The sequence below is a fragment of the Natrix helvetica genome (assembly GCF_964273705.1).
Source record: "Natrix helvetica genome assembly, chromosome: 11".
Classification (NCBI taxonomy): Eukaryota; Metazoa; Chordata; class Lepidosauria; order Squamata; family Natricidae; genus Natrix; species Natrix helvetica.
In genome coordinates this window covers 7,711,187-7,725,982 of record NC_138562.1, presented here as the reverse complement: position 1 = coordinate 7,725,982, position 14,796 = coordinate 7,711,187, and the positions used below count along the sequence as shown (strand labels likewise).

General features: G+C 42.3%; 2 protein-coding genes across 3 annotated transcripts in view; one reads left to right on the top strand and one right to left on the bottom strand.

Moving 5' to 3' along the window:
* The window catches only part of SMARCA1 (SNF2 related chromatin remodeling ATPase 1), a 53,144-nt gene extending 43,771 nt beyond the window's left edge, over nucleotides 1-9,373 (bottom strand). Inside the window, exons 1-2 of the mRNA XM_081963974.1 lie at nucleotides 9,190-9,373; nucleotides 4,511-4,597 (exon numbers count right to left, since the gene is read on the bottom strand). Coding sequence (XP_081820100.1) covers nucleotides 4,511-4,597; nucleotides 9,190-9,360 — 258 coding nt within the window. The 5' untranslated portion in view covers nucleotides 9,361-9,373. The remainder of the gene's footprint in view (nucleotides 1-4,510; nucleotides 4,598-9,189) is intronic.
* Nucleotides 9,374-12,199: 2,826 nt separating this feature from the next.
* Nucleotides 12,200-14,796, top strand: part of LOC309397716 (synaptotagmin-like protein 2) — a 56,806-nt gene continuing 54,209 nt past the window's right edge. For both annotated transcript variants that reach the window (XM_081963978.1, XM_081963977.1), the window contains exon 1: nucleotides 12,200-12,360. The gene's annotated coding sequence lies outside the window, so the exon portion shown is untranslated. The remainder of the gene's footprint in view (nucleotides 12,361-14,796) is intronic.

The window sequence follows — 14,796 nt, the reverse complement described above, 5'->3', positions numbered from 1 at the left end:
TGGGAGTTGAAGTCCACAAGTCTTAAAGTTCCCAAGTTTGGACACCCCTGGTCCATGATAAAGACTGCTAAAACAGGCACGGATTAAATTTTGACTGAATGACATCCTCTGATTAGGACAACCTGGGCATCACATTAGGTGGAATAACTATGGTAATATTGATTCCTGACAATCTAAACCAGGAACCAGTAATTCCAAGGGCTGTGGAAAGAGAGCAGCTCTGGAGCTCTGCAAATATCCTGAACGGTGATCAAATTGCAAGGATATTCTGATTTAAGGACAATCATGCTGATTACTAATGTCTCCTCCTTGCCTCACTAGAACATTTTTATGCAAGAATTGTGGAGCATTGTCTAACAAAACACTTGCAACATGGTGAAGTTTCAGAACAATAAATCAGAACCATAACTTTGTAAAAGAACTTAAAGCAGCGCAGAATAAAGATATCTATATTATTCAATATAAGATGAGTGTTGCACATACTGTATCCTATATCATCCAGATTTAATGAATATGAGATTTCCAAGTTTAAAACACAGCTCTGATATTTACAGCAAAATATTAAGCCTGGATCCAGACTAAATCAATAATCATACATACACATACTTACTCTTCCTTGGGGAAAATTCAACAACTCAGCATCCATTTTCAGTAAAATGCATATTACACTTGATCCAAATTCTAAACAACAGAATTTATTTAATTATCATTTAATCATGATAATTTATTATTTTAATTTCAAACATTAGTCTGGATCAAAACCAATATTTCAGAAACACTGCTTATGTGGTTGGACTATACAGAAGTATGAAATTAAATAAATATTGCAGACAATATACCATTTTACCACATGAGGGCAACATAATCCACCACTTTTTCATGAATCCCCTAGAAAAAACACAATTTTACATATACATAATTTGTTTATTCTTCTAAACTTTATATTCAGCCTGTTCGGTTCAAAACGTTCAAAAATATCTGATTATTCACTATTTGGATAGAATAGAGCTGGAAGGGACCTTGGAGGTCTTCTAGTCCAGCCCCCTGCTCAAGCAGGAGAACCTATACCATCTCAGACAAGTGACTGTCCAGTCTCTTCTTTAAAAAATCTATTTACTTGTTACAAGTATTTAAGAATGATGTTCAAAGCTAATTGCAGTAACTTCCAAACGTAAAATAATCTGTTAGGTGCAGCAAACATAACCCTATCTTAGTATTTATAATACTAGTTGAATTCAATGGGAGTTTAGTCCCCCAAAATTACATATGGCCTTTTCAGGGAACCAGAAACTCTACCTAAACTCCACCTAACATTTGATAATGAAGAATAATTTATATATTGGTTCCTTGTTCATGTTTTAATTCTTTTTTAAAAATTGATTTGGTTTCTATGTCTAGGGTAAAAAATGCAAGCTTACTGTACTTGTTACATGCCCCACTTGAAATCTGGCTTTTAGTGAGGTTTTTGTCTAAAGAGAGTAGCTAAAGTCGTTTTCTTGTAATAACTATTTTCCATAATATCTATAACCTTCAGTTTTCATTGTTATTTAGCACGGTTCTTATCAAGTTGGCCTGGACAGGCAGATGGGCAACATATAAGAAATAAACAGTGCATTTTCCCTGCAACAAATCTATGCACTGAAAATGGAATTGTTCCAATGTGTAATTCATTCTACATGAACGGTTTCCATGGGGGTTTTAAGGACTTCCATTTTTGCAGGATCCAATCTGGGTTGGTCACCAGGACCAGAGGTTTAGTCTTCCAAGCTTTGGGACTCGTGCTGGAGCCCATGTGTGCTTCCATGTTCCCTGAGGATGGGCTCCAGCACGAGTCCCAAAGCTCAGAAGACTAAACCTCTGGTCCTGGTGACCAACGCAGATTGGATCGTGCAACGTTATCTTGGAACAGGTATATTTGCCTTCACTTCCATTTTTATTTGACAATCTTTTTGATTTTCTTCGTCCTTTACCAAGTAACATTCCAGCAACTGGGAACAGCCATTAATCTCAAATATAAAACCACTGAGGTTCAAGAAACAACACGCAGAAATGTAGCTTGAAGCCGTTCGACAATATAGCCACTGGACTAGCAGGTTCAGCTATTTTATCCACCCCATGCACTTCTGATAGAAGTTTAAGAATTTTGCCCTACACAAAATATGGCAGCTGAACTTTTCATGCTCTCCAAACTCTGGAGACAAATGAGGCTGAAGCATGGTGATTGTTATCAGTGAGGAGTACCGCTTTCGGGCACCTGGTGCTGGGTTTTTGGATCTTGGGAGTTTTATAGTTGCTTATGTATTTTTATTGTTACTGTGAGCCAGCTGGAAAGCCGGCAGCCCAGGTTCGAGGCCTGGGTGCCACACAACGGGATGAGCTCCCGTCGTCCCCTCCAGCTCCTCCCGACCTAGCAATTCGAAAGCATGCGAATGCAAGTAGATAAATAAGTACCAGTTTGGTGGGAAGGTAATAGTGCTGTGTGGCGTCATGCTGGCAACATGACCACGGAAATGTCTGCAGACAGCGCTGGCTAACGGCCTTGAAACAGAGATGAGCACTGCCCCCTAGAGTCAGCAATGAGTAGTGGAGTAAAATCCACGGGGACTTCTTTACTTTTTTTTTAATGAGCCAGAGCTATGGTATACCAGATGGGCGGCCTTATAGCTTTCCTAGATAAAGGGGGGATTTATCATCAGGGTAAGGAAAAACAAACCCCATTATGGCTGTGCATTATGCAGAACCATTTATTTATGGGATTTTCTATTATTTCAGCCCCAAAGTCTTAGGCGACGTACATATATCAAGAATAAAATAATACAGAGATAATAAATAGGAATTAACACACCCCGGTAATACAATAAAGTGAATAAAAGTTCAGGTTATGATCTTAAGTCTGAATGCAGAATTCTGAGATCTGCTTACTTTTGTGCTCTTATCTTTCAACTAACAGAAAGAATAGCACAACCCAGGGATTGGAAGCATTCACACACTGTAGTAATCATCATGCTATTACTATATTGGGTGATTGTTTTATTACCTTTGAATATTGTATCTTATTCAAAAATATGCTCCGTATAAATTTATAAACTCAGTGCTATACAAAGAAAGATAATAGGAAAGCAATGGAAGATGCTCTACCTCTAATAGATATTTAGAAGAAACATTTCAGAGGTGCAGCTTTTCTAACAGGCCAAATTTATTTATAAACCACTAATGTATCGATGGGGGATGTGCCCTTGCGAACCTGGTTTTTTTAAACTTATTAAAGCGATGCTGTAATTATATCTTGTGTGTTTTTTAGCCTAGAGGCTCCGTGTTTTATATTGAGATTTTATGGCTGGCTGCACTACATTACTATTGCTTTTATTCTATGGTTGTACTGCAGCAATAAAAAAGGGGCCATAATACTTAATGCTTTCTCGAGACACAAAACACTAAAACTGATTTTCCCAAGCTACTCATCGAGAAAAAGATTTCATTCTTAAGCTGTAGAGAAAAACCCTTCCAGAACCAAATGACATAAACTCGGTCAGGAAATGCCGGCCCAACTCTAAAATATTAGCCTTTGGCACCAAAAGTTTAAAATCAAACCTCAATTACGTGTTGCAAGACTAACAGTAACTGGCTGTTGGAGGCCAGGAGAGACATCAAGTTGTAAATCAACCTACAGTTAACTTTTTCAGGCAGGGAAACAAATGGACACTTAAAAACACACACACGCACACACACACACACACACGAGTCCTAACCCCATGATGACAAACTTATGGCACGCGTGTCGGAAGTGACACACAGAGGCATCTCTCCGGGCACATGAGCCGTCGCCTGCTGCTCTTCAGGGTTCCGGTGCGCAGCCAGCTGGCCTTCATGCACACAGGAGCCCCGGAAATTAGAAGGTCAGCCAGCCAGTACGCATGTGCGTGCCAGGAAAATGATCTTCTGGTTTCCAGCACATGCATGTGCACCAGAAACCGGAAGACCAGGTGGCCAGTGCGCATGCATGCACCGGAAGCCAAAAGATCATCTTCCCAGGGTGCGCAGGCGCATCAGGCAGCTGCTATTCCGGTTTCCCGCACACAGGCATACGACAACGCTGCCTTAACCCATCAAAGATAACAACCTGATTTCCACCAAGGCAGCTTAATGCCCTTTGTCCTCCTCAGTTTGTATAAATGATCACAGTGGGAGCTCTCCCTGACAAGCATGGTTAGGCCTGAAGCTATAAGAGGTCTTGTGTACACAGTAAGCAGGTGCTTCCAGAGTAGGAGTAGACAACATCTGAGTAACAAAGGGTGCAATTCAGCCTCCCAACCTTCTGGAGGGAGGGAAGTCACCTGTTAAGGGGATAATATCACAGGAAGAGACATGGCCATTTTTTTTTCCAGTTCAATTGGAACAATTGGTTAGATCGTTTTAAAGGTAGATGTATAAATACAGGGACTTCTTATCAACACAATTAAATTTAACAAAAGACACTACAGGGGGGAAAAAGCCCAAGTAACACATTTACCATCTTCTCTTCATATTCCGGATCAATGTCTTTTTCTGACTTAGTTGCCTTTGGAGGAAGTTTGAGTTGAAAAGGAGGATCATTTTTCTGTAAATGAAATGAAAATTGTCCAATCACAACATATTTAATAAAGAAAAAAGACAGGTTCTTTTCCCAGCATAATACAGATTGAAACATGTTGAAATGGAACAGAGCTGTGATTCTCAACCTTTTCTTCACCACGTCCTTTAAATGCCTTTTGTGGCCACGCCCCATGACCACGGATCCCCAAGACTTAACTCGAGATTTAAATCATAACATTTCTTCCAGCCATCACAGACCCCATGACAACATCACGCCTCCCCCCCCCCGAGGTTGAGACTTTGTTTAGTGTGTCTACCATAAAAGTACCGTATTAACCAATTTGAATATTACTGCATATTAAACAAAGCCATCATAAATGCCCAGTATTTACTTAGCTAATTAGTAAAATAAAAAGAATTTGTTAATAGATTTCAGTTCACAATATGTTTGAGCTGCTTTGACATATCAGAGAAATAATCTGTCACCTGAGAATACTTCATGCTTAGAGTATACAAATATACTACAATAAAACTAGATAATCTTATTTCACCCAATGCCACTTAACGTAGAGGGACTTATTTATCAGTAAATAGGCATTAGATGGACTAAAAAATGTTTAACCCTTGGTCCACGTATCACTGATTTTATTACAAATGACAAACATGGTCACTTTCCTAGAATATTAATGCATAAACTGACTGGCTTGTTTATAATACTAGTAAATACATGAGATTAATTGTACCCAATACATAGATTAAGGCCAAGGGGATACAGGGAAAAATAGATAACCACATACTTTTGATCAGCCCATTCCAGTTCAATATAATAAACAACAAAGACTGGAAATTCCTACAAATGGAATAAATTTGCTGCCAAATTACACACTGGATTTGTTCAAACAATATCTGAACCAGTGGTGGGATTCAAATTTTTTTACTACCGGTTCTGTGGCCGTGGCTTGGTGGGCATGGCATGGCTTGGTGGATGCGGCAGGGGAAGGATACTGTAAAATCTCCATTCCCACCCAACTCCAGGAGAAGGATACTGCAAAATCCCCATTTCCTCCCCATCCGCTAGGACTCGGGAGGCAGAGAATAGATGGGGGTGGGGCCAGTAAGAGGTGGTATTTGCCAGTTCTCCAAACTACTCAAAATTTCCATTACATGTTCTCCAGAACTGGTCAGAACCTGCTGAATACCACCTCTGACCTGAACACATGCTTAACTGAAATAGATTTTACTGAATTAGCCCATTTGGTACACTGAACAAAAAAAAAAAAAACACAGGCTGGATTTGAATTACAAACAGACAGACAGGCATTTATTGCAAATCTCATTTAAAAACCTATGTAGCTTAGCAACTGGTTTCCAAGCTTATGTCAAAAGTCAGTGAAACTGACTAGCTCTCTCCCCCTCCTCCTCTCTTTCCCATCCGGAAAGCCATGCTGGATCACATAAAAACTTTGTTCAACATTTGGCACCTACAGTAGCCAATGAAGTACAAACTCTAGCCCATAGCTGAATTTGTCGGTGTGAGCCTAGGGAATCAGCCCAGTGGAGGGATAAGCATTTTACACCAAGAGCAAAGAAATTCAGATCTGATCTTTCACTGGACCTACAACTCACTGGATGAACTGAATCCCAGACGCTACTGCAACATTCCTTTTCTTCTTCTTCTTGAAATGAAACATTTAAATGACAGAGAACATTATATGCCCTCAAACAGCTCATAAACAACCATCCTTCATCATAAAATCAAGGAGAACGTGGCAGAATGTGCCCGAAGCATCCCGTTTTCAACAGTGGCCAAAAAAGATGAGGCCAGGATGCGACCTCAGCAACTGTTCCCACTTACTGTTCTCCCAGCAACTGGTGGTTCAGAGAAAGCTCCAGTTCTCGGAATGCTATTATGAGACAGCCTCCCTTTCTTGCACCACCCGCCCTCTTCAAAAAAGACAATTATTTTTCAGAGGGGTGATGCGTCAAAGATTGAATATTGTTGCCTTGGAAACCAAGGACCCAAACTGAAACGCTTGCCTTGCTCTTACGCTACCCATTTGGTCTATGCCCATCGTTCTCAAGCAGAGGCCATATGACAGGACATTGTGGGGCAGAAATTAAAAACATATACTGGGGGGGGGGGGGGGCATGGCAGATGCCAAGGGAACTACAGAAAAGCAGAGGCTATTTATACTGCAAATACGATCTTGCTGATGCCAAAAAAATGCACAGAGTTATCATCCCATGTTCCTATCCGATTATTTACATTTAAATTTATTGGCTGCCCAACTCCAACAGATTCTGGGACCAGGATAGAGAAGCAACAGGGAAAACAAAAACAAAAACAAGGAAAGCGTGAGCAGAAAGCGATTTGGAAAATTCTGCTCTACATTATAGAATGCCTCCCAGCCCCAGACACAGATCCCAAATCCATGCTAGCAAGGATGATGGGGATTGGAGTCCAACACATTCCAACCTCATCAGACTAATCACGGAGTGGAAATAACGGAAAGGCTGGTCCATGATAATCAGAGGATAGGGACCACAGGTGGTATACAGCAGGTTCTGACCCGTTCTGGAGAACCGGTAGCGGAAATTTTGAGTAGTTCGGAGAACCTGTAAATCCCACCTCTGACTGGCCCCGCCCCCATCTATTCTCCGCCTCCCGAGTCCCAGATAATCGGGAGGAAATGGGGATTTTGCAGCAACTTTCCCCTGCCACGCCCACCAAGCCACGCCACGCCCACCAAGCCACGCCCACAGAACCGGTAGTAAAAAAATTTGAATCCTACCACTGACAGGGATGAACCACAAGCAGGGGCTGATGAGGGGGGAAGAGTTAAAAGCAAAGATTTCCTTGATTTGAGCCCCTCTTCTGAGGACCATATAGACAAGACCTTGTGCATAACCTGGTAACAACTGTCACTCTTTCTGCCATCCCATCCAAGTACCAATTATCCATATAGCAATATACCAAGTACCGGTAGTCCTCGACTTACAACATTTCATTTAGCGACCTTTCAAAGGTACAATGGCACTGAAAGAAGTGACTTTATGCCATTTTTTCACACTTAAAACCTTTGCAGCATCCCTATGGGTGGCATGGTTTACGTTTGGATGCTTGGCAATTGGTTCATATTTATGACGGTTGTAGTGTCCCTCTTGCAACCTTCTGACAAGCAGAGTCAATCCAGATTCACCGAACAACTGTGTTACTCATCCTACAGACGCAGTAATTCACTTAACAACTGTGGCAAGAAAAGTCGTAAAATGGGGCAAAGCTCACAACACATTTTTCACTTAGCAACATAAATTCTGGGCTCAACTGTGGTCGTAGGTTGAGGACTACCCTGTATCAGATCAACCTAGAAAGCTTCATGAGAGCCACTTCATTTCATCCAGGTGTCAGGGAAAGAAAGCCTTCCTGTACTCAAACCTAAACATGATTTTTAGGGGGTGCCTCAATGGGGACGCGGTGGCTCAGTGACTAAGACACTGAGCTTGTGGATCAGAAGGTCACAGTTCAGCGGTTCGGATCCCTAGCGCAGCATAACGGAGTGAGCTCCCATTACTTGTCCCAGCTTCTGCCAACCTAGCTGTTCGAAAGCAAATAGAAAAATAGGAACCACCTTTGGTGGGAAGGTAACTCCGTGCTCCTTTGTCATTGAGATATCTTTGAGATATCTTCGGACAGCGCTGGCTCTTCCGCTTTGAAACGGAGATAAGCACCGCCCCCTAGAGTCGGGAACGACATATGTGAGAGGGGAACCTTTACCTTTACTAATCACTAGGTGTCACCTAATACAACTAATCAATCCATCAAATGTTCCATGCACCCATGGAAACATATGACTAGTTTTGTCTTTCTTTCTTTTTCTCCCCCTAAACACTTGCATTGGGATTATTCTTTATACTATTCATGTTGTTTGTATTTGTTGTCATGGATTGCACCAGTGAGGCTAAAACCAATTCCCTTGTATACATGATGTACAATGACAATAAAGGCTATACTATTCTATCTATTCTATGCACTATTACTATACTATACACTATACTATACCCAATATTAATACTATACTATACTATACACTATACTATAACTATACTATACACTATACTATACACAATATTAATACTATACTATACACTATACTATACACAATATTAATACTATACTATACTAAACACTATACTATAACTATACTATACACTATACTAATACTATACTATAACTATACTATACACTATACTAATACTTATACTATAACTATACTATTACTATTTAATTGCTAGCTGTCGAAAATGACCTGATGGCACCTAATCAACCCATCCATCCATCCAATATTCCCAGAGGTCTTTTCCTCTCCCCCGTCTGGCTTCCTGGCGGGATCTCCTCGTGGTCTCCCATCCATTCAAGCCCGAACCTGCCACCGTGCTTCTCTTCCCTGAAGCCCGGGCGCTCGCCGGTCAGTCGACCCGAAAGACCCACGGAAGGAAAGGAAGGGAAGGGGCCCAATGGCGAAGGTACTGAGTCCAACGCCGGCGGGGAGGTCCCCGGTTGCCACGGGCGACGAGGCGCCGACCTCCCCCGCCGCTCCTCCCGTCACCGGGACCCACCTCGTCCTCGGCGGGCTCCTGCGAGAAGGCGGCCGAGGTCGAGGGCTCCTCTTCGCCGCCCGACAGGCCCGGGCTGACCGAAGCCGCCGTGGGAGCAGCTTCTGCAGCGGCGGCAGCATCCATTTTGGGCCGGTTAGCGGGACTAACGGGACTCCCGCTCGCCCCAAGCATCGCGAGAACCTCCGCGAGATCTCCGTGCGCAGGCGCGTTTTGGAAACCGGGGGGTGGGCGGGGCCGGGCAGCCTGGCCACGCCTGCTGGGCGTGGCTTCCGTCGAACGCGCGAAGAAGAGACCCGTAAAGCGTACCTTTATAGGGTTAAGCCGGTTCTGACGTTAAAGCGCTTTTTATACTCGTGAAAGTGAGTTTGGACCCGAGAAGGTTTCCCTGGATCAGCGTCCTTCCTTGCTTCAGCTAAGGGAGCTGCTAGGGTCTCCTGCTTGAGCAGGGGTGGGGGTGGTGTTAGACTAGATGACCTATAAGGTCCCTTCCAACTCTGTTAATCTGTATACCTGAAAAGCGGAGTCGTCTCCAGAACGTTTATAATAAATGAGCCCGACTAAAGATGTGGAGTTTGGAATCTGGACTCTTTGCTTAATTTAGACGATGCTGTGCGGTTGATTTACATTTATTTCCTAAGCGAATGTCTTATTCAAAAGAAGTTCTTCACGAGCCCCTTCTGAAATACATTTGTTCTCCAAATCACACAAACATGGTTGGATACAGGGGTGCATAGTTGACATACCGAAAAGAATTCAGTCTAGACAAATGGGATTTCTAACAAAATTATGTAGGCTGGGAAGGACACTCTTCCCTCCCTCTTAAGGATACATAACTCGGTTCTTCCTCTGTCAATGTCCCCAACTCCCCCCATTCCTAATAATCCCTCAGATTTCTCTGGATCATGAATCATTTGAGGTTTTGTTCTGGATTTCACCTGTTCTTCAGTTTTTACAAACCTCTCCAAGCCCTTTAATGTGCATTTCAGAGGGTTGCACTTTCTTGTAGTTAAGGCGCCAGGCCGGAAACCAGGAGGCAGTGAATTCTAGTCTGCCTTAACCTTGAAAGCTAGCTCTATAGCTTTGGGCCAATCACTCTCTCAGCCCAACCACAGAATTGTTGTTATGGGGAAAATAGGAGGAGGAAGGAGTATTAGGTACACCCTGAAAAGAACTTCTTGCATTAAAGCATTTTGCTAGCCGTAGGAACCTGCTTTTGCAACATCAGATTTTATACTTCAGATGTAATGATCCTTCAAAATCCATGCAATAATACATTAGTTCGGTATTAAAACCGCCTGGAATCTCTGAAAAACGCAGGGCAAATTATTCAAAATTAGAGAGTTGCAGAATAAACGTTGCTTTTTTTTTTTTAAGAGGATGCAAAATCACATGCCATAAATGTTTATGTCAGCTCACATAGAATAGAATAGAATTCTTTATTGGTCAAGTATGATTGGACACACAAGGAATTTGTCTTTGGTGCCTATGCTCTCAGTGTACATAAGGAGAATAAAAATACATTCATCAAGAATAAAAAGATACAGTACTTAGTGATAGTCAAGATTATTAATAAGCTATCAAATTCTACTAATCAACAAATAAAACAATATAGATTGGAAGATACAAGCCACATGGTTATAGTCATAAGTGGGAAGAGATAGATATTAGGAAGGAAGAGAAGAAGAATAGTAATGCAGTCTTGGTAGATAATTTGACAGTGTTGTGGGAAATAGTTTTTAAGCAGAGAATTCCAAGTGCTCCCTCAACTAAATTCACTTAAATATTGGCTAGCACTTTTGCTTAGCCTAACCTCACTGGCAAGTTTAGCTACAGACTAGCATCCAATGGTGGATGCATCCTTATTCCATAGGGGTCTGGTCTCTGAAACTCTTGGGTTTAGCTGGCTGAGGAGGATGGGGATTGGAGTCCAGAGATGTTGGATGTTCCTGGTTTGGAATAAGCACTGCTTGGTGGTAAAAAGCTTGGCTAAAAGCTTGTTTATCACCCGAAATATTGTTTTAAAGAGAATTACAGAATATCAGAATCAGTCCTATCGACAATAGTTATTTTAAGTCTTCAAGAGTTATAATAACTAGGAGAAAGAAACATTTTATCACTTGTTGCTTGTATGGACACTGAGAGCTTATGCACCAGAGACAAATTACTTGTGTATCCAATCACACTTAGCCAATAAAGAATCCTATTCTATTCTATTTCCTATTCTATTCTATTCTATTCTATTCTATTCTCTGTCCTGTCCTGTCCTATCTTATTCTGTATTCCATTCTACTCTATTTCCTATTCTATTCCATTCTATTCTATTCTCTGTCTTGTCCTATACTATTCCCTATCCTATTTTATTTCCTATGCTATTCTATTTCCTATTCTATTCAATTCTATTCTATTCTCTGATCTGTCCTATCCTATTCTATATTCTAATCTATTCTATTCTACTCTCTGTCTTGTCCTACCCTATTCTGTATTCTATTCTATTTCCTATTCTATTCAATTCTATTCCATTATATTCTATTATCTGATCTGTCCTATCCTATTCTCTATTCTATTGTATTCTATTCTCTGTCTTGTCCTACCCTATTCTGTATTCTATCCTATTCTATTCTATTCTATTCTATTCTATTCTATTCTCTGTCCTGTCCTATCCTATCCTCTATTCTATTCTATTCTATTCTATTCTATTCCATATTCTATTCTATTCCATATTCTATTCTATTCCCGATCCTATCCTATCCTATCTACTGAACTCCCGTTCGGCTGTTGGCTCCAATGAAGTCCTAAAGCCATGGACGTTATTGGCACTTCGCTTCCTACCAGCTCCCGGGGGTGGGGTGGGGGTGGTGGGTGCTGGCGCCCCCGAGCGGCCGTGCCCCTTCTGCTTATCCAGGCCGGGTTTTCCCTCTCCTCGGGGCGGCGCTCGGCCGTGGAGCAGCGCCTCGCTCGGGGGAATCCAGGCCGGGTTTTCGCACCTCTGCCAGGTCAGCTGTGGGCGAACGCCCGGGCAGGCTGGCTGGCAGGCAGGGCGCGTCGCAGGGGAACCGCTGGTGGCAGCAGATCGTGGCTGCCCTCCTTCCAGGGCTGGAAGGGGACGAGGGACTCTTGCTGCGGAACACACACACCCCTAGCCCCGCCGGCTCTCCGGACAGCACCCCTCGGGTAAGCCACGGGCAAGGGCACGGTGGGGTTTTGTAGAAGGAGCTGGACGGGGCACGCGTCGCCCCCGGGGGAACTCGACCCGCGACTTTTAGGCTCAGCTGCCTTTCCTCTCTCGCCCTTTCTGTCGTCTCCGGAGCCTGCCCTGCCTTGACTGCAACCCTGGGGCTGCCTTCGCACGACCGGCCACTTTAGCCAACTCAACCCGAGTCCGTGACTTGCGGGACGCAAGGGTTGTGCGAAGGGAGCCCGGGACCGGGAATTCCGACTTCTGGATCGAAGGCGAACTCGGGTGGAGCACCTACCTACATTTGGGAACTCCGGAGGGTATCCGCCTGTTCTGGCTTCGCCCGAGTTAACAAAGATACGAGTCAGTGTGTTTTGAGAATGCAACCTGTTGATTCAGGCCGTGCGCGATAGAAAGCCGCAGTTCGCCGATTTGCATTTCTAGACTTAATTCTACACCAGCCGCTGTTCAAATCTCCGGAGCTCTTCTTTTGAATTCTATCCCAAGGACTTGGGATAGACATGCAGGGGAGGAATGGGGAAAATCATTGATTTCATTGTCTGATCGCAAAAAGAAAAAAAAAGAGTTTTGCAAACCTTGGAAGGGAGAACTATTTTCCATCTGACACAAAACGGTCCAAAAGCTTTTTCTTTTCACTTATATTTAAGCAAGCGTTTTATGACCTCGAATCTTGACTTGAGGAGCATTTAGAAGCGTTGACTGCGACATATGTCGGTGTATGATTGATTGATTTCTGTTTCCTTTCTGTCTTTCTTCTTTCCTCTTTCTTTTTCTTTCTTTCTTTCTTTTGTCTAAAAGGAAAGTCATATAAAAATGTTTACACATTCATCTTGTATCCTTACAATTTATATTGATATTGATTGTTTCCCAGTTGCTTATTTGTACCCTATGACTATCATTAAGTGTTGTGTCTTAGGATCCTCGATGAATGTCTTTTTATGTCCACTGAGAGCATCTGCACCAAAGACAAATTCCTTGTGTGTCCTATCACACTTGGCCAATAAAGAATTCTATTCTATTCTATCTTCCAATATCTCATATACGTACACACGTCTTCATTTGATTGGTGGAAAAGAAGTGTGCATTTCTCTAAAGTGAGTTTCCTTTTGTTTTTGTTTCAAAGTCTGGTTTGTTATAATGAGCCTTGTTATTGCTTGAGAGTCGCAGACTCTGCTAAGCCAAAACCACCAAGCATATTATACTGCGGTTTAACATCAGATGGGAATCAGGCTACTGTCTGACCCTTTGTCCCAATTCCCTGTAATTAATCCATCAGAGAAACACAATCATTTGCGGTGACTTGCTTGGGAACGGTGACCTGAGTTCCTTTGATCTCTGACTTCCAGGGATTTTGAACACATTTTACCCAGTTCTGTGCAACAGTCACCCAGGGAATGTGGAAGGATGTTCAGGATTAATGGGTGGTTTGATTGAGTTTACTCCCACCCACCCACCCAAAAAAATAGCAAGCCAGGCCCTGACGTGGCATTTTCTCACTTTATTCACGAATCCAAGGCATTCCTGAATAAAATAGATCCTGGAATACATCAAGAGACATTGCCCTGTCAGTTTCTTTTGGGGGGGGGGGAATAAAATAAAGCAGTTTGGGGTTAACAGAGCCCAGGGCAGCTTCTACCAAGATCTCCCAAATTCATTTTTATTGTAAGAGGTCAAGGCCATGAGATCGCTCTGGTGAGAGAGAATTACAGACCCAAAGTTGTCTGCTGAATGTCCATGGCTGAGGGTACATTGATCCTGGGCCTCTGTAGCCCTCACCCACAAATTAACCCATGGTGTCTTAACCTTGGAGATAGAATAGAATAGAATATTATTATAGATTACATTAGAGTAGAGTAGAGTACAGTAGAGTAGAGTAGAGTAGAGTAGAGTAGAATATTATTACAGATTACATTAGAGTAGAATAGAATATTATTATAGATTACATTTGAGTAGAGTAGACTAGAGTAGAGTAGAAATAGAATAGAATATTATTATAGATTACATTAGAGTAGAGTAGACTAGAGTAGAGTAGAATAGAATAGAATAGAATATTATTATAGATTACATTAGAGTAGTGTAGAATAGTGTAGTGTAGTGTAGTGTAGTGTAGTGTAGAGTAGAGTAGAGTAGAGTAGAGTAGAGTAGAGTAGAACAGAATAGAATAGAATTCTTTATTGGCCAAGTGTGATTAGACACACAAGGAATTTGTCTTTGGTGCAGATGCTCTCAGTGTACATAAAAAGACAAGATACATTCATCAAGCATCCTACGGTACAACACTTAATGAGAGCCTTAGGCAGGGGTGGGTGTCTGCCAGCGTTACTGCCAGATTGGTGTGCATGTGATTTGCACGCCTGACACAGTTGCCTGTAAATAGGTCTGCGCATGCGCAGAACATTAAAAATGTCCAA